The sequence below is a fragment of the Protomyctophum bolini genome (genome assembly GCF_963924005.1).
Source record: "Protomyctophum bolini genome assembly, chromosome: 23".
NCBI classification, from domain to species: domain Eukaryota; kingdom Metazoa; phylum Chordata; class Actinopteri; order Myctophiformes; family Myctophidae; genus Protomyctophum; species Protomyctophum bolini.
In genome coordinates, this window is record NC_137884.1 from 8,577,821 (window position 1) to 8,597,335 (window position 19,515).

Consider the following 19,515-nt stretch of genomic DNA (forward strand, 5'->3'; position numbering starts at 1 on the left):
TGCATGCCATGGGTGTACAGTGGTATTTTCTCAATTAAACTTAATTAAGCTAATCACAGAGAAGCTGTCATCACAATACCACACTGTTTGAGTAACTAGTTGAAATGTTATAGCAACAAAAACAATCCAAAGTGACAAGAGCAAATGACTTGATTAGACAAAATAACTTGTACAGATTTGGACTGGTTGATTAACAACTTGAACCCCAGCATCCATAGCATCCAGAGGAAACCACCTAACTCAGGTTTTTGTCAGTGCTTTTCAGTGCTTTTGAACAGCCTTGCCTACGTCTGTGTGTTCAGTTTTGGATAAAGCCAAAACCTTGGACCCTCAAACTGTCTGCTAAAACAGCCTCTCATGCAACTAATTGACTATATAAAGTCACAAACTCAACTTTGATGAGGCAGTATTTGTTTTCCAAATATATATTATATATTGTATATTTTTCATTTTCTGAAAACGTAACATCTTGGAGTTAGGTGGTTTCTTCCCGACAGCATAGATATAAAAACTCATGCGTTGCAATGCGAACTGCAATGTTGCAGTGTATGCGTGGCTGCGCGTATTTGTGTGTGTCTTTCAGAAAAAGGTGAGAAGCATTCTTTCACTGGCTGCGCCTTAAATCTCTCTGAATAGACTATGTCTGTATGTGGTACTACATCAGCCTATTATTTAGACACTCTGGTATGTGCATCATTGTAAATCACGCTCTCAACTACAGTCTACAGTTGAAGTCCTGTAATTTTGCTGCAGGGGAGGTGGTATCTTATGGTGACAAGATAATATCCCAAAACCCAACTCTGTGACCTCATCTCGGGTAAGTCTGTATTCATAACCACTTTTTGTCATTTGTGGACCGTTGGTGTTTCCGGAATACGGTGACAATCTAAATTAAAATGTGCATGACAGAGCACCGTGGTTAGAATGAGTGAGGTGGTTATATAATCCTACGTTCCGTTTCAAATTTGGCCCAGGACACCCCCACCCCATATCCTGTGCACTGTACTGTCAATAAATGCCGTAAAACATTTGAGGGGGACGGGACGGGGGACAGCTTTGTCGTGGTGCTATAGTGACAGGGGCCCATGTTTTATCAGGGGAGTTCAACATTTGCTGATATCCATTCTAATCTCTCTATTGCCTGGAGCTATTTATAACCTCAAAACCCAGGAAGCACAAGGAAAGAGAGAGAGAGAGAATACGTAGAAGACAGGGAGAGGGAGGGCTGAAGGAGTTAGCAGAAATGTTATGCAATGCATTTTAACCCCCCCCCCCCCCCCCCCCCTCACACACGTGTGCATGCACGCGTGCACACACACAAACACACACTTTTGTTAATTTGCCTGGTCATGAGATTTAACACACCACTGGGAGTAGGTTTGCTCTTTCATGTGTGATTTCACATCACCAAAACTTTCAGTATGAAATATTTTTGTTCTTTTCAGCTGGCCTTTGAAAATGATGAGGAAGACTGACGGCGGTTTCAGCAGAATGTGTGTAAATGAATTTCTCTCCTCTTGCCTCCCATAGCTTGTTTTCTGAGCCCACGCCTCTATGAGCTCTGCTTCCCAGAAGAGCATCAGCCTTCTGGGTAAAGCACGGCGCTACAGCACGTCTACAGTGTGTCTCTGATGCACATACACACATGCAGGCGTGCACGCGCGCACACACATACACACACACACACACGTGCAGGCAAACGCACACACACACACACAATTATGTGCAATTATGTTGCATCTCAGATCATTTAGGCGTAGACACACATACCAGAAGTGCACTTACTTGAATTCACATTTGCATAAGATGCTTGCAGAAAGAAATAAGTCTGTTGAACCGTCTATTTTTACAGTATGTAGGCAGCTTAATTTAATTTGAAGCAACAGATGGAGTCCCAGGCAAGAAGTGTGTGTGCACCCCCCCCCCCCCCCCACAATGCCACACGTATGTGCGTGCGCGCGCACACAGATAATAATCACCTAAGCCCTCTATATAATTCATCGTAGGACGAATAAGGAAAAAAAAACTGATCTACAAGCTGAACACAACATAGAAAGAACATGAATATTGCATCAACACATTTTAAATTGTGGATTTCCGTTTCATGTAAACTAAAATGACATGTCCAAAATAGGGATGCCAGGTTTCAAGTGGCTGAGCAGTACAGAAGACACAGAGACGAGTCCACGTGCTCACAAATACCAGCTGAAAAGCTGTGTTGATTAGCCCAGGAGGTGTCTTCTTACAGGGGTGAAGGAGGCCATCCATGAAGACAGGAATTTCTGTGGGATTACCTAGTGCCTGCCCGTTGCCCAGAATGCACCAGCATGGAAACGGATTTCTCGGAAGCTTGATTAGACGGAAGTGGCAACGGGCCAGTGTGGGCCAGCATCTGACACACTCTGTTGAAACCCCCAACTCACACACACACACACACACACACACACACGCTGACTCGTCCGTTTCTTTCCCTTAGATATCTTTGTGTTGTTATGATTCAGTCAGGTCACATCTCACACCCCATTCACCAAACACGGTGCCGCATCCTATTCTGTAACATGTTTTTCTTTTTGAACAATGGGAATTAGTATAACATGCCTGGTCTCCTCCTGCCCTAGCTGCAACACCTTCCACTGGCTCCCTATCCCTCGTATTAACCACTTAAACCTGCAGCATCTGAGAATCCATATTCTGGGAGGAACATGAACATTCCCGTATACTAAGTACTAGAGGGTTTAAATGGTTAAACACAAAAACAACAAAACGTCACGTGCACCAAACTACAGCAACGAAAGTGAGACAAACTATGCCAGCAGGGTGTTGTTCTTGTTGTGATTTCGGTTGACCACCCGAGTCCCTACTCCCTTAAGAGTCTCCATCTAACAAGGGGTGGTTACAGTGCGCGGAGAGGATGATGACACCAGGCTGTAAACAAGTTATTGAGCTTAGTCCAGTTACCCTGGGTAAACATAGTAACTTTGCTTTGCTTATATACACAGTATATCAAAACAGAGAATCTACCCCTTTTTGTGAATCACAGGCATGTGCTTCATAAAAGTTCTCTCCAAGAAGAGACTTCTTTTCAAAAAGGAGTATGTTTGTCTGTTTCCAGGTGTTATTTTTTGTTTTACTTTTTAATTAACTAAAAGAGGCCTTCACAAAATGTGACCTTCACAAAATGATTACCCCAAGTATTATCTGCACCTGTGACATTTGATTATACACAGTTCTATCAGTATGTTATAACACAGGCTCCAGACCTCTTGGTCGCCCACGCCTGCGCTTCAAGGACGTTTGCAAACGTGATATGAAGCAGGCAGGCATTGACCACAACAACCGGGAGGAAGCTGCAAAAGGCCGTGGCGTTTGGAGTTTGGACTGTCGCTGCAGGAACCCGCCGTGCCGAGGAGAGACACATCTCTTTGCTGTAGGCGAAGAGACAGATAAGAAGAGGAAACCCCCACTCCTGTGCCAGTCCCCTCTCGTTTAATCTGCGCCAACTGCACTAAAGACTGCCACTCTGGAGCAGGGCTGTCCAGCCACAGCCACAGCTGCAAGAAAACATGACCACTCAGGCGCAACCCGTCGTCATCACTGACGGACGGATGCCTATGATGAGCAACTAGAGGTTCAGGCCACTTTGGGGCCCTCACACATCTCTGTGACTTGGATCTCTTTATCCATCAGTCCTTGTCCCTTTTATGCCCATATATGCAGATCCCTGATGCCAACAGTATATGGCCCATACAGTATATTGACAGAGAGTACAGTTCTATACAAAGGCATGCTAAAATGATTAAACCCAAGAAAGAGACGACTATGGCTTGTTTACATTATAATATGGGCAGCCCCTTTTTGTGCCCATAATATGGAGCTGACTGAATTGTTTGCGCCTGATGCCATGATAGGTCAGACGACAACAATCAATACGACTTTCATACAGAACATGAATTCTTCCTGCTGGCCTGGACGCCTTGTCCATGTTCTCTAACATGGCTATACACACCAGAGAGGATATACAGTATGGCTATACGTGAGAGAGTTGTAGTTTGCATTCTGCTGTGTGAGTTGTATGTGGTCTGCTCAGCCTGCAAGCCTGTCCTATGTTATTTGTCATTTGGAGCTAACATTTTGCAACTGGGTGTGTTAATGGAGACCAATGGATGTCAACTCGACTCAGTCACAACAACAAATTACTGCCAAACTGTATTTGATTAAGTCCCTTTCCCAACAGTTGATTCAGCGCCAAACCGTTGTTGGATACACAACACACGCATCCCTAAAATGCTTCACAGGAAGTTGGCAGCTTTCAGCATGGCCTCTGTCTTACTCAGTGGTTCTAAAAAAATGTTTTCAAGGACCCCCATAACTCTGAGAGTAGTATATAAATGGAACCAAATGGACCCATATACTCTCAGTTACATGGAACCCTGGCCTGTGGGTCTGCTCTGTGTCAAAAGATGGCTGGTAGCCAATGAACCAAATCAGTTTCCCTGCAGCATCTGACCAGCACCCTGTGGCTCTCACAACAAACACTCCACTGGCACACGTTTATTTTGTGATCGCGACGCTCACTTACCCTGCATGCGCGCAAAGTAACCTTTTATTTCACTTAACACATGCATAGGCTTGTTTGTCTTACAGATAAAGCCATGCACAAGTACAAAGCTAAGTACAAACGGCTCATACTGACAGTGACTATGCCACACCTGGTAGCCAGGTCACAAGTTTAGTCCTGGCCTGCACTGTCTTTAACAGTGAGTGCGTGCTATAGCAAAGTTCACTTGAGAATGATTGACACTGAAGCCCTCCCCCCCATCTATGTTATTTTAAGCTGTACTAGCTAGATCAAAACATCCACGTAAATAACTGAATAGTAATTTATAAATGTGATACTCATATTACGGAGTGGCTCAAAATAAATGCACCAGTAGAGTACACAGTGAGCACAGTGTAAGACACACTGAATAGCCAGGGTCATGTGTCTGCTTGTTTACATCGCATTGTGAAGGGCTGAGTGGGTTCAAATATTGATGTGGTAAAGTAAACAGTAGTGGAATAGTACATGGGTGTAGCAACAACGATTTGGTGTCACACCCAGTTCAACTCACTGACACAAGTATATACGTACAGTACTGTATGTCATGGTACTATAGACCTTTTGAACAGCAAATTGGATCGTTTTTTAAGATAGTCAAAGGGGCAATGCCCTCAAACAGAGAAACTACTTCTCAAAAGTGAGCGACACCCACAGCCACTATACTAGAGGGAGCGGGACGGAATGGAACGATCTGGTACGTGTATGACCCATCTATAGAACATTCTACTGTAACTACACCATCCTTTGAAAAATGTTCACACTGGCTTCTTTCAAAACAGGCCTGAAAATCCATCCATCAGGAGACCACAAGGGGAGGTAAACTAAATGTCCCCATAGAAAGGACACACAGTCACTGCCGACATTTTTCTCTTTTCTCCTTTTTACATACCGGTATACATATAGCATTTTATACAGTACGTGTTATATTTATGCTATGTTGATGAATTGAACAGTTGATACTAATTATGGCTTAACATAATAACAGTTTAACCACTCATTTGACAGCTGTGCTCCATGAAGTTAGTATTTTCAACCGTTCATGCAATTAATTTTTTTATTGAAAAGTGAAATATGTTACAACCTGGATGAATTTGACACCGACATGTCGTGCTGGTCGGGATACATTTGTTTTGCAATATGGTACTTTACTACTTATGGGCAGTCATTGTCAAAAGTGTAGCCATAGCCACTATACAACTAGCTGCAACGAGAGAAGCAGGGGGCTGCAGTGAATAGGATAAAGTGCTGCTTCTGTTAAATGCAGACCCAATTAATGCCAATTTATGCTCTTGTCGTACCCCGGCTGTCATACAATTAAATATAAATCATGCTTTATGCAGTCCAAATTGAAGGAGAAGATAGCAGTAATGTAATGGCTTGTCCCTGCACTAGAGCCAATGAGCTCTAGAGTCAGAACTAGACTGGGACAAATCTGGGAAAAGTGTTTTCTTCTGAGAAGCACCCCTCCATCATCATTGGCTCAACATGGGTAAAATTGCAGGTAATCTTTGGGGGAGTTATATTGGAAACAGCTGTCCAGCAGGGTGGAGGTACAATGCAGCCATTTTCATGCGCCAAGGCCTTCAGTGGGATGTCCCCCATGAAAACTTACTATCAACTTATAGTACACACATTATAGTGCAAACAAAAATAGGTTAACATTTTCACAAATAATTGCGCACAGACACACACACACACACACACACACACACACACACACACACACACACACACACACACACACACACACACACACACACACACACACACACACACACACACACACACACACACACACACAGCTATTTTGACTATCTTTTATGTAGGGCTTAAGTGGTTAACAACACAGCTGGCTTATAGTTTCCTTGAAATCCAGCGTGGGGTTTGCAAATTAGGTGGTCAGGGTTTAAGTAGACCTCCGCTCCCTGGCCCTTCCATGAACTACCAGACAAGTCCACAGAACTCTGTAACCTAATTAGGACAACACACGGCATGCAGGACTTAGTCAGGATGGATTGGAATCCCTGTAGTATACACTACACTAAAGTAGATTAACTGTACGTCAAGTTGAGGCCATTTCTATTTGGCTAACGCTCAGTGGCGTAAAAAGTCAGAAATTAAAAATGTACTTGATTAAAAGAAATAAGAATTGCACCAAAATGTACTTAAAAGTACCAAAAAACGCATTATGCAGAAGGTCCCATTTCCCTATACAAATCTTTTGAAAATAGCCTAAGTTTAAATAGGGCTGAAGAGGTTAATGTATGTTTTGTAATAATACTTCTAATATACAAAGTAACTAGTAATGAAAGTTTTCAAATAATTCTAGTCCAGTAAAAAGTACAATATTTGCCTCTGATATGTAGTGGATTAGAAGTAAAAGCTATACAGATACACCATGTCAGAAACCACAAAAAAGGCTGTTAGGATGTGGCATGTAATGCTGATGAAATCCTAACAGCCTTTTTGACTAAAGTTTAGTCATAACAACTCTTGGCCAATGAATAAATTTTATTTTGCAGAATCACTATCATACTCAAAAAAGGAAAGGAAAGGTACTATGTTTACCCAGGGTAACTGGACTAAGCTCAAGAACTTGTTTACAGCCAGGCCCTGCTCATAGAACATTTCATGGTAGAGGTTCAATGCCTTGTCCAAGGGCACTTCAGTGGTGGTACGTGCCGGTCCGGGGAGACGAACTAGCGACCTTCCGATATCAAGACCGCTCCGCAAACCGTTCGGCCACCGCTGCCTACTCAAGTACACTCAGATGTAGAACGTGGCAAATTAGGTTCACATGTGACCCAAATGAATGTTGGCAGACTTCAAATGAACAGAGACTATATTTAGGCTGTAGCTATATTAATGTATTTACAAAATGTCACACTTTATATATAAAACACCATGCAGACATTGTGTCACAGTGTGTCAGAGGCGGTACGGAAAAGTACTGAGGAAAAAAGAAGAGAAATTTAAACCATATTTATTGCAAAGATGTTATGTTTCGTTATATTAAGTGGCTTCACATAATGGTGAGAACCACTCACGTGGCATTCCCTGCCCAAAAAAGAAATACAATCCAAGGAATACATCTTATTTTGGTTACCAGGCCATACCACAAGTTCACCTTGAAAAGCAGTGTTGCAGTACAGCTAAGAAGTATCTTTCCTGGATAGCTGTGCCTGTGGTTGAACTCATTTGAGTTCATAGGTGGTTTGGGTTCATGCTTAGAAGACAGATTCACTGCTCTCAATGGTATAATACTGCCACCTTGTGTCTAGAAATATATAAACCTGCAAGTTGTTCTGTCCTACTGATCTTCTGCACTCGGCACTGGCGGTCACAAATAAAGTTAATTCAGCAGTGGATTTATGCCAATAATAATCACACAGTTAGTGATTATCTATACTCAGTGTGTAATAAGGAGGACCCTTATTCTAGGAATCTAGGCACTGACCGAGATGTTTTCATTTTGTGTTAAATTTACAGTGTAACACAAAATGGTGTTCTTTAAAAAAATATGTATGAACTCGGGGGGAATAATAAGTGCAGGAGGCTCCTATTTAGCATTTCTTATAAATCGATTTTTTTAAAATAATGAACAAAATACTATACACTCAAATGTTTTGTTCTTTAGAATTAGCTCCCACTTAGCAGCATTTCTTGAATTATAAATAAAACATGGCAAAATAATGAAAATGAATAATAAACTAATCAAGTTGGTCTCTTCAATTCAGCAGCACCAGGTTGTAAAGCACAAATGTCCCACCATGGCACCAATAACAGTATATTACTGTATATATCATGTCAGTGGACTACTCCCATTCAACAGAACCAGATGCAGAGAGGAGAACATACGCCTAATTTATGCCTCGTTGCATAGAGGAAAAATCTGCCAAAATCGTTTTGCCCCAATTTCTGATATTAATAAATAAAATATAATGATGAAAAAGTTGCTGTAGTGCTAAGTTACAACCAAATAGCACTTGAACTGTCAGATGCATTTATTTAATTCGTTAATAGGCCCCAAACTGCAGTGAAAAGCTCTCGTCACATTAATGGTCCTAGGATCTACTACTAGATAGATACTAGACAAGGCTTTCTGAATATTGAAGTGGTTAGTAAAATGCTTTATAATTGAAGTATCTATCAGGATACAACAGTAAACGAAGTGACCCATAATTGTATGTTGTTGATGGTGAATATACCATCACATACTGTCAAAGTACAAGACACACTTGTAAGTTGTAACTATGGAAGCCTACCTCCACCACCGAGTAAAAAAACTGAAAGTTTTTCCTCAGTTGACTATACATTTCTTATATATACACACACACCAGTTTTTTTTTGCAATTCAACAGTATTCTCACTTCACACCTGTGTGAAGTGAGAGGCGCTTTTTTCATCATCATTACATCATGTCAATCTGGCCAATCATTAATTAATCGATCTGATTAATCGGTCTGTCTTTACAGATAAACAAGCCCAAAGTAACAGCTTGGGCCACTAGGGGGGGGTGGACGTTGCACGTTGCCTGTTCCCTGTTCACAGAACAGGTATTCAAATGCTAATAAGGTGGCTTTGGTTCCACTGCTGCCAGGTAGACTATAAATGTTGCACTGCAGTACAGTACAGGCTTTATTTCCACGATGAAGCCACCTCCAGCCAAGAAGAGACTCGTCCAGTCGACGCTACAATCGCCGAGGCGGACAGCACTGTCAGTGCCAACACAACGGCTCTTTTAAGAGCTAATCATTCCTGATTATCTAAAAGTGTCAGCAGCAGCCAACACCGCCCGAGGGCGCAAATATCAGGCCACTTGGAAAGAGACTTTTACCTGGATCACGATTTTGACAGTGTCATGCTGACTGACATGGCAAAGCGAAAATGATTTGCACCGTCTACTTTTCATGATGTCGTGGAGTTCTTAAAAAAGTGAGAAGGGGGAGACCACCAGATCTACTTTACCAGCAAATAGGTTAGCTTTTGAGTCTCTTTGAGCCCTGAAAATAACCATTCTGCACTGCATGATGTGATAGGCACAGTCAGCACTTGTTTCACCAGTCTTGTAGTCTCTTTTGCCCCGTATGCGGTATCGAAGTTGCCCATGTGGACCGCCACCTGCTCAGAGTCCACCATACGAACGCAGGTTCAGAGGAGCAGAAAATTCTCTGCAGTTTAGGGAAAGACAGGATCGCCCTGGAGGGGGAGGAATTCCGGTGTCCCCTCTTCAGGGACCGGGGCTGCCTGGCCGTCGTGGGCCACCCGAAGCACCACTTGAAAAACATGCACCTCACTGAACGTCAGATAAACGGATACCTGAGGCCTTTGCGGTACAGGGTCGCCATGCAGAAACCTGGCGGCGGCCTTCGTGCCGCAAAGGTACCAATGGTCACTGACGTCAACGTGCCACAATCCGGCCTGCAAGCGCCTAGCAAAGGAGAACAAAGTTCTCCTTTCGAGCAACACTGCCTTGCGGAGACCGCTGTCCATATTACAAAAAGTAAGTACAGACTTTTGTATTTATTAGTACAGAGAAGTATTTTGCATTCCAGAAGTATGTTGCATTCCAGGCAGCTGTTCTTCGCCCCCTGCCGACAGGCTGTGGGGCAAGCGAGACTCAATCACCTTGCTCTGATAAACTGTCACAGGGATATGGTGATGACATTGGACATGGGTGTCATAGCCAACGAGTTCATCAGCCGCACAGCTGTAAGGATAAACACCTTCCTCATGCACTGAAGGGTACGTGAATAAACGACCGCCACTATTAGCCTACGCTATTATTGCTGAAACAAATTATTTACTGTTGATCATTGATCATGCTGAAATGTTGAAACAAGATGCTGAAACAATTTCATGTGTCCGTTGTGAAGTTGTGAACTGAAAGCGTAAATAGCAAACTGTAAATAAAGCACCAAACGAAGAAAAAAAAAAACAGTTTTACAATGCCGCGGCGGGGGGTGGGGGGGTTGTATCTGGGGGGGCACCCACTGCCGTTATAAGAACTATTCACGCCTGCCTAGATGCACACTAAAAGCTGGACATAAAAACAGAATTCTGAATATTAAGTTACAATACCCTCATAACAACTTCACGTAGACCTTCATGTGGTTCCTGATGCTCTTGGCAATCTGCTCCTCGTCCTTCATCCTGTTATAATAGTCCACAAACAGGCCGTCTGGGTTGACCAGGTAGATGAGGATGGTATGGTCCACGATGTAGTCGCCGTCCTCGTCTTTTATTCCTGGGCTGGCGTACACACGGTAGTCCTGTCCCGCGCTCTTCACCTCCTCGCTGGTACCCGTCAGCCCTATCAGACGTGGGTGGAAGTCCTTGACATACCTGCAGTGGTGGACAAAGTGGTACACAGTACTTGAGACAAAGTGTAGAAACGGCAAAGTACATTTTGTTTTTAAAGATGCATTGCTGTATTCAAGTTTAGACATTTTCAGAAAATATTTTCAGAAAATGTCAATACATTTTGGGGGGCACCTCACCGGCAAGTGAGTCAGTAGAATACAACAGCAGTGTGAACACACAAATGTGTGTGGGAAGGAATCAATTGGCATAACGACAAAATTGGGGAGAAATAGCTTATCTATAAGCTCAGCTCACAACATGTTGCATCGAAATGTGTAGTGAGTTTGTAGATTGGCTATTTTCACTATATTTTTATTGGGCAAGTTGGAGTGGCTAAGTCATACTCATAATGTAATTCTTCCCCTTCCTAGAAATGCAGTAGTCAAGATTACAAGCCTCCCAAAATACAAACACTCAAGTAAAGTACTAGAGCAGTGGTTTTCAACCAGTCGTCCGGGGACCACCAGTGGTCCTTGAGCATTTTCCAGGTGGTCCCCAGCTAAATGGAGTTGTTAAGCAAATGGACCCTTAGACCTTTAACTCTTGAGAATTTAAAATGAAACAAAATGGACCCTTACGGGTCCATTTGGTTTCAATTTTACAATTTACACTCTCAACTGTTAAATTCTTGTTAACCCATTCTGAACGGGAACCCATTTTGGTGTTTAGCATCATGTTATGCTTTAGCTATTGAAAAAATAGCAGATCTACAAGCTCATAGCGCGCCACCGAGTGGCGCGCTACGAGCTTGTAGGTCTGCTATTTTTGAAAAATCGAAGAACGACTGACATTTTTAGAATCTGATCTCAGGTCAGAATGGGTTAATCAGACCAGTGTGTGTCCAGTGGAAACCTCGTATGAATCTGATCTCAGGTCAGAATGGGTTAAACATCTGCATTACTTAATTTACAAGACGTCTACGCAAATTAGAGAATGCAAAATAATTGTTATTTTGATCTACGTTTGCCTGTTATCTCTCCTATGGTACCACATCAACACAGCACAGAATTGTGGACAAAATCTTATCCAATGATTTTTTTAAATCCTTAGATTTGCATGGGTCCGAGAAGCTAAATTATCAAATGGTGGTCCGTGGCTCAAATGCTGAATAAATAATGGGCCTTGTTGTGAAAAAGGTTGAAAACCACTGTACTAGAGTAAATGCACTGTGTTTCTAGTCCACCGCTGCACTGCCCACAGTGTGTACCTGGTCAGAGCTGCTACGTCATCCCTCTCCGGGTCCACGGTGATAAAGATGGGCTGGACAACAGGCAGGGAAGGCTCCTTGTCCAGAGCGGACACCACGGCACTCAGCTTGTCCAGCTCGTCAGGGCAAATGTCAGGGCAGTGGGTGAAGCCGAAATACATCAGCACCCAGCTGCCCAGGAAGTCCCTCTTGGTCCTGCGCTGCCCCCTGTGGTCCAGGAGGCTGAAGTTGCCCTGTCCCACGGCGACCTGTTTGAGCTGCTCGATGCGCTTCCTGTCCTGCATGCGCTGCTTCTCGGTGTGGACGTACCACCACGTGCCCAGAATGCCCCCGCTAAACAGAAGGGTCACCACCAGTCGTGTGCTGAGCTTGAGTTTTGCCGCCCTGTCGGAGGGTTTGGGACCCTGGGAGTAGGGGTGTAACAGTTAAACTAATCGATTTAATTAATTATAAGAGAACTATCCATAATCAGTGTGGGCAACACACTATTGTTCTACCTTTATGACACCTAAAGTAAATGACATCTGTTTTTTAAACCTTTTCTGTAACCCCAAAAGTACATTTTCTGATTGGACAATATAATGTCCAATCAGAATGGGGTGATCACAATATGTAATATAAATGGCATGGCAGAACTTTCTAGAATACAGAAATAAGAGAAGGACTGAATTCATTTCCAAGCGAATACCTCGCGCAGCTCGCATCAGTGAAACCACACTTGCAATTTCCCAGAATTGCACCTTTCTTAGTTAACACGCTGTCAGAGTTTGTCAAAATAAAGGCACTAGAGTGCCAACCAGATGGGCAGATCATTTTACTCTGAAAAGCCCATTTCACCCCAAAACTTGGAGGTATAATCTTCCATTACTACCTCGTGCTGTGACTGCTGTCAAGTCTCATCTCTCTTTAGAAGCGTTTATATTCCAAACGAGATGTCAGAAATTAGGACAGAACATTGCCGTTCTGAATCAAAACCATGAACAGCGACGTAGATTCACAGTTTTGTCTGCCCATAAACAAGGAAGTGAATGGCTGTGCGCATGCAAAACAGTCCAGCAGTTGCCTAGCAACGGGAGCTGTCAAAAAATGGATTACAGCGACCCGTGTTATATCATAAAAAAGGACGTAAAGATCAATGTGTTTATCTAAAAAATGAAAGAAAGGAAAGGAATAAAACACGTTTTTTGATTAGATTAATCAGAAAAGAAATCGATTGCTGAGAAGGTAAGATGGTTCCCTACCTGAGAGAGAAAGGCCCTCTGCATTAGAGGAGAATGTGCTAAAGACACATAGGGTCCTGAAGTCCTCCGGAGTCTGTGGCAGCATCCTCTCATCTGTGACAGACACATCCTCTGGGTGTGGTGGAATCTCAGCTGGGACACTGGCGCCATCGAGAAACACCTCACAAAGCTTCCTAGACTGGACATCCTTTATTCTGCTTTTCCTGGAGGACAAAATAGACTTTGTCTTCTGATGATGTCAACAACATGACGTCACGTAGAGGGGGGTACCCAGAAAGGCTACATTGGGGTCTCATCATTCAATTCAATTCAATTCAATTCAAAGGGCTTTATTGGCATGAGAAAACATACGTTTACATTGCCAAAGCAGAAAGAACAATACAACAATACAGCAATACAATCAAAACAAAAATGATGTACTTTGAAGGTCAGAATCTTCAATAGATCAACTTCTGTGTTTGTATGTCATTAAATGTGCTGATCATCATTCATCAGCTGCTGATGAATGATGATCAGCACATTTAATGACATACAAATACTATACACGACAGTACAATGCCAAAGGGGGGGGGGGGGGGGAGTATACTGAACAGAACAAATATTCTGATTATCAGATGTATTATATTTTGCCCTAGCCAAACAATGTGGACCCTGTTGTAAACAAGTGTAATGCTTAATTGGGTCGTCCACTCACAGTTAACAGTCTCTGTATTGAATTTGTGCTTAAAATATACTGTATTTCTACAAACTGTTAATAAATATTTCAATCAATCAATCAAAACCTAACCTCGTTTCACAGGCTACAAATCACACATTGAGAAATGTGCACCAAACCATACACACTAACTAGCCACCATAACCATGTTTCAGGGCTAGCCTGCATGCTACTGTAATATCCAATGTTAATGTGTGGAAGAATAACCCAACATAAATGTATGAGGAAGTAAGTCTGATTCATCCATCCATCCACCCACCATGATACCAGGGATAGAACGCTGCAGGTTGTTGAGTATACATTACCCGGAAGAGTAACTATTGTATTAATTAGTGTGTTGATTAATAACTATTATTGCTGTTTTATATGCAAACACGTGAGCACAAGAGAAATATAAAGAAAACTTAAACATAAGCAAATACCTCACTGTTGACGAGTGGTCGACCTTTACCGGCTGACAGAGCAAAACATGGAGCAAACTCATGTGTGTCTCAGTTGCAGCAGCTGTATTCCCCCGTCGGCTGATTCGACAAAAAGTTAAAGCCTGGTGGCGCCGCAAGGCGATGATGTATTATTATATATATGCATCATCACAAAATATGCTCTCTAGGACTAGGCGAATGTGTTATTAATAGTTAATACATTGTATTAAAATAATGTGTTATTTTGTACTGCGGCAGATTCGTGCATATTAATGTACAACCTAACTATTCCACTAGGTGGCACTAGTCGTGCACTTTTGAAGCACAGCAAGTGAAACCAAACGGGTAATCACTGCACTACACTTAACACTACACTAGACTATACTAGTACAAAACAAAACTGGTCAAACATTGGTCAAATTGACACATTTTGAAAATAGCCGATACACCTATATAATATTTTCACATAATTATGTATCTGTGGAACAAAGTCTAAATTAACAAAAATGCCTCAACTCAATTAATTCCAAGTGCTTCCGAGGGGTCCCCAGCAAAGTTCATATACCTATGATTATTTGGGGGGTCGCAGCCTTAAAGGTTGAGAACCACTGAACTAGGGCCAGCATAGGAGCAGCAATCACAAAGTTATCCAATTACCTGGTGAATCCTGACGTTGAAATGACTGGATGAATCTGAGATTGTGGTTCTTTAAATTCACCCTGGGAGCTGTTGTCCTCCCAATGATGTGACGTCATGATGATGAGTCAATCAATCATATCCAGGACCATAGACATTAGCTGATGTATCAGCTAGAGAGTTTTATATCACTCGTACCCAAATATGGCTATCATTATATCAGACCGAGACTGGCAACAAGTAAATAGTAATCATAACAACCAGGAGTCCAGGACTTGGATGATTGATTTATTGATTGATTGAAATATGTATTAACAGTTTGCAGAATTCCAGTACATTTCAAGCAAAGACTGTTAACTGCAAGTGGACGACCCAATTAAGCATTACACTTGTTTACAAGAGGGTCCACCATGTTCAATTCATCAAAACATTTAGAGACGTACAAATAGACACTTCTATATAGTCAAAGAACAGAACGGGAATTCATCATAAAGGAAGCATAAAGGGAAAAGAAACATATACAGTTAGGGGAAAAATAGGGGGGCGGTGGGGGGGATTCAGATTTTACAGGGGCCAGTTTTTAATTGCAGCCGTCCGTAGGTGCCCTTTGAGAGCGGTTTTGAAGGTCAGGAGTCAAGGGATTCACATGTCTTAATGACTGTTGGTAGGGCGTTCCACATTTAGGTGGCATAGGAGTGAAAAGAATTTAGTCCCTTGTTTGTGCCGAATCTGGGTTGATGACAAAGCACCTGGATGCAGTGAAAGCCTTGGATAGTGAACCAGAGTGTCTGCCCTGATATTTGGAGGCCGGGGTTCATAAAAAACTACAAAAATGCCTCCCTGCTTGGCACTCGAGCATCATCAGGGTTGAATTTGGAGTCCTTGAGTTGAGACATACTGCTTGATGTCCATGGAGTGTACTTGTACATCATGGCTGGTGGATGTTGCCCTGCAAGGCTTAATAGTAATGTTGACCTTGGCCTTGATTTTAAAACTCTATAGACCACTGGTTCTCAACATCACATCCGGAGAACGTCCACCAGCGGTCCAAATGTGCCCTTATGGGTCTGTAGTACGGTACAGACCCTTAAGGTAGCGACTGTACCTTTGAGAGTTTACAATGAGTTATCTCTGTAGCCCTATACATTGCTCTTTAACTCTGAGAATGTACAAATGGGTTCCAAATTAATTTGTACAGACGGGACCAGACACTGAGAACTATAACCAGAAGAATCAGAATCGTTTCACAGGTTTACCGTTGTAATTTAAGGGGTTAAATAGTTTTTGTGGAAACTCCATCATTTCATAGTTTTCAGAAGGATATTTTTCATATCTGCCCTTAATAGATGCAATTTCTGTTTACGAAGCCTAAAATACGATACATTTTTCTTTCTTTCTTTCCTCAATCCTCAATCCTCAATCCTCAATGCCGAAAACACAATCAAATGAAAGTAAACTTTATGATCGTGACAGCCCTAAGTATTACTTATGGCTTTATTTCGTGAAAATGGCAGAATGTATTGTATCGGCACCACACGACAAAACATTTCAACTTTTCTTTTTTTTGTGAAGTGAAGATGGAATTATTTTCCTCTTCACAGATAACCAATTCTAGTTAAACACCCGCTGTGTCCGTTGCCTTACAGTCTGTCCCTTGTTTACAATGCTGAAATTGTATCTGCTGATGAAAAGAGGTGCACTATACACTAACAATGTATGATAGCTTTTGGCAGAAACCTTGTAAGTCCAAAACCATTACTTTTCGGGAAATGGAAAAAAAGAGCCTTTGTTCCAATGGGTTTTATGTCATTCAGTCACAAGCTCTAGTTAATACCTTTCATTGCTTAAATATTTATAAAACCCACAGTCAGGCATACTTAACTACTTTAACTTTTAAAATTAACCGATCTACAAACCACAATCTACTATTGTCACTACTTTTGTCTGACACACTTGTTGAAGTTTTCAGATGCAAGGTTTCCACCTGACAGCGACAATATGTATATGTGTTAAGGGTCACTGGCATTGGCATGGTTCTTTCAAGCCAAATTCTAAAGGCTTGGAGGAGCGCCAACTGACCTGTCGAGCCCCGAAAAGTGCTTGGACCCGATGAGAAAACAGACATGGAGAAAGCCTCAGCTGCTAAATAAAAACCCAGTCAGGCCTTGGCTTTGGTGTATAGGTTCATGCTTGATTGCACTGAAGGATTCATAGTGAGCGAAACCAAGGCATATAGTACTTAAACAAAACATGGAAGTGATCCACCACCAGAATTCCAGCTAGCTCTTGAATAAATGAAAGATATAGGCCTACTTGCATGAACGTCAGTGTCACCACCAAGTTCCCACAAGGTTCTTGTGTGATTTATGAGCCAGGCCTTTCTGTTCTCCAAGTGTACTCATGATTGATTCATGAGTCATGATTTGAATCAATTGGTGCAAATAAACGTCTCCTCCATTGGCACTGCAGGAAAGCATCAAACCCAGTAGGAGTCCTAGAGAATAGGCATTGTTTTCTTAAGCATTCCCATACTCGCACAGCTTTTAGTTTAATCATGGGCCTTGATATTCAACATTGGATCTAAATTGATCTAAATTGATTTAGTCACAATGTTTATTTATCACCATTTGTGAGGCCAGGACCTCCACTACAGAAACAATTTGCCGCTTCTACTGTACTCTTCATGCTTGTCCCTCTTTCATGTCAGAAGAAGTCAAGCGCATGCGTGCAGCCCAGTTTACATGTGTCAAACTGGTGAATGATTCTATCCACATGAATCCTAGCGTCCCTTCTCTGGGCATGTCATAAAGGCAAACTTTCAGCATCAGATTGGACAACATTCTGTAAAAAAATAGCAGCTCTACAAGCTCTTTGCATTGCTTTGCATTGTTATGACACATTGTAAACTTGTAGATCGGCTATTTCCTATACCTGTATGGTTTAAGTGGTTAAGGGAACAAACTTACCAGTAATTTATACTTAAGCTGTTTACCCAGGATGAGGAGCAGAATGCATACCGTAAAAATTGGCTTCTTTTGTTTCGCAAACCGTGTCTATGTTAAATGTAAACACAAGCAGAGGACCCGCTTGGAATTTGGGCCCTCACCCCAAATATTTCTGAATCATTTGCATCTATAAACTCTTCCATACTTTAGGGGCTCATGGGGGCCGGGGCCATTGGAATTCGAACGTACTAACTTTTCACCCCTGTACAGCGCCAGGGACCCTGAGTGAAATTGATTCATACGGTATGTACAGAACACCACAGTCTTATATCTGTACAGAGCAAAGTGAGTTTAACATTTGACCAGCATTTGTACCTTTTCCTGTAGTCTGCTGGATTTTTCTTTTTCTTTGCTTTCCTCATGGACCTACCTACGGTCAGATTATACCAGTGTCAGTCTACATTATGCATGTGGATTATGTGGTCGACGTCACACACCGACATTTTGCACCTAATCCCATGTACAATTAACGCACTGACGTGTTTTTTCCCTAGCACCTTATGCACCTTTTATATCTTATCTCAGGCACCTCAGGTATTTCGTTTTTTCTTGTTTGATCTCCCTTTTCCCCGCCCCCCTCTTCTTCCTTGTCTTACTTCTACAAAAATAATGATGCGAACGATGCACAAAAACTAATTTCACCCACTTCTTTGTAAACCTGTGATGTGACAATAAAGCTGATTCTGATTCACTGCTCTGCCCTCGACTCTAACAAATGACCTTAATCGAGAAACTTGAGAGGAACTTACGCATCAACATCTTCAGCTGTTTTTAAAAAAAAGTCTCTTTTAGAGGAAGCACTCCTGGCATTTGACACAGCATCGCCACTTCTCACATATATACAGGCTCTTAGTCAGAGGAGCATGATTAGAGTAAGAACAGTGGTTAGAGGGAGAGAAAGGAAGAAAGAGAGCACTAGATCAATAGTATAACTTGGTAAGATAGAGAAGAAAAGCAAGACATTTATTTAAGAACAAGAAGAGTAGGCCTACATAAACAGTGACAAAAAGAGAGAGGGCGAAAGAGATGGGAAAGAGAGACAGACAGACAGAAAGAGAATGAAGAGGTAGAATTCTTCAGTACAGCAAGAGGAATGTTATGAGCTGACCAAAAGCATGTCATAGGCTGTGCCAGTGCATCACCGTAAAGAAATCTGCTCCATTTCAGCCACACATTCCCACATTTATATCCCAGGTTTGGAACCAACAAGGTCTAGGACATAGCTTGGATTTATCAGGGTCTCTATCCAGGAGTGCAAACAAAGGAACACTGACTACTTCCCATTCATTATGTGTTTCACAAGCTCAAAAAGTGGGAAAGAGAGAC

The 19,515-nt window shown here is 42.2% G+C and overlaps 1 protein-coding gene across 2 annotated transcripts in view; it reads right to left on the reverse strand.

The window, feature by feature from the left end:
- The window catches only part of sco2 (synthesis of cytochrome C oxidase 2), an 18,820-nt gene extending 4,203 nt beyond the window's left edge, over nt 1–14,617 (reverse strand). Inside the window, exons 1-4 of one of the 2 annotated variants that reach the window (XM_080756879.1) lie at nt 14,549–14,617; nt 13,412–13,614; nt 12,171–12,574; nt 10,682–10,945 (exon numbers count right to left, since the gene is read on the reverse strand). In XM_080756879.1, coding sequence (XP_080613005.1) covers nt 10,684–10,945; nt 12,171–12,574; nt 13,412–13,597 — 852 coding nt within the window. In that variant the 5' untranslated portion in view covers nt 13,598–13,614; nt 14,549–14,617 and the 3' untranslated portion in view covers nt 10,682–10,683. Of the gene's footprint in view, nt 1–10,541; nt 10,946–12,170; nt 12,575–13,411; nt 13,615–14,548 lie in introns of those variants that run through there. The other variant, XM_080756878.1, reaches the window with a different exon arrangement.
- Nucleotides 14,618–19,515: the final 4,898 nt, after the last annotated feature.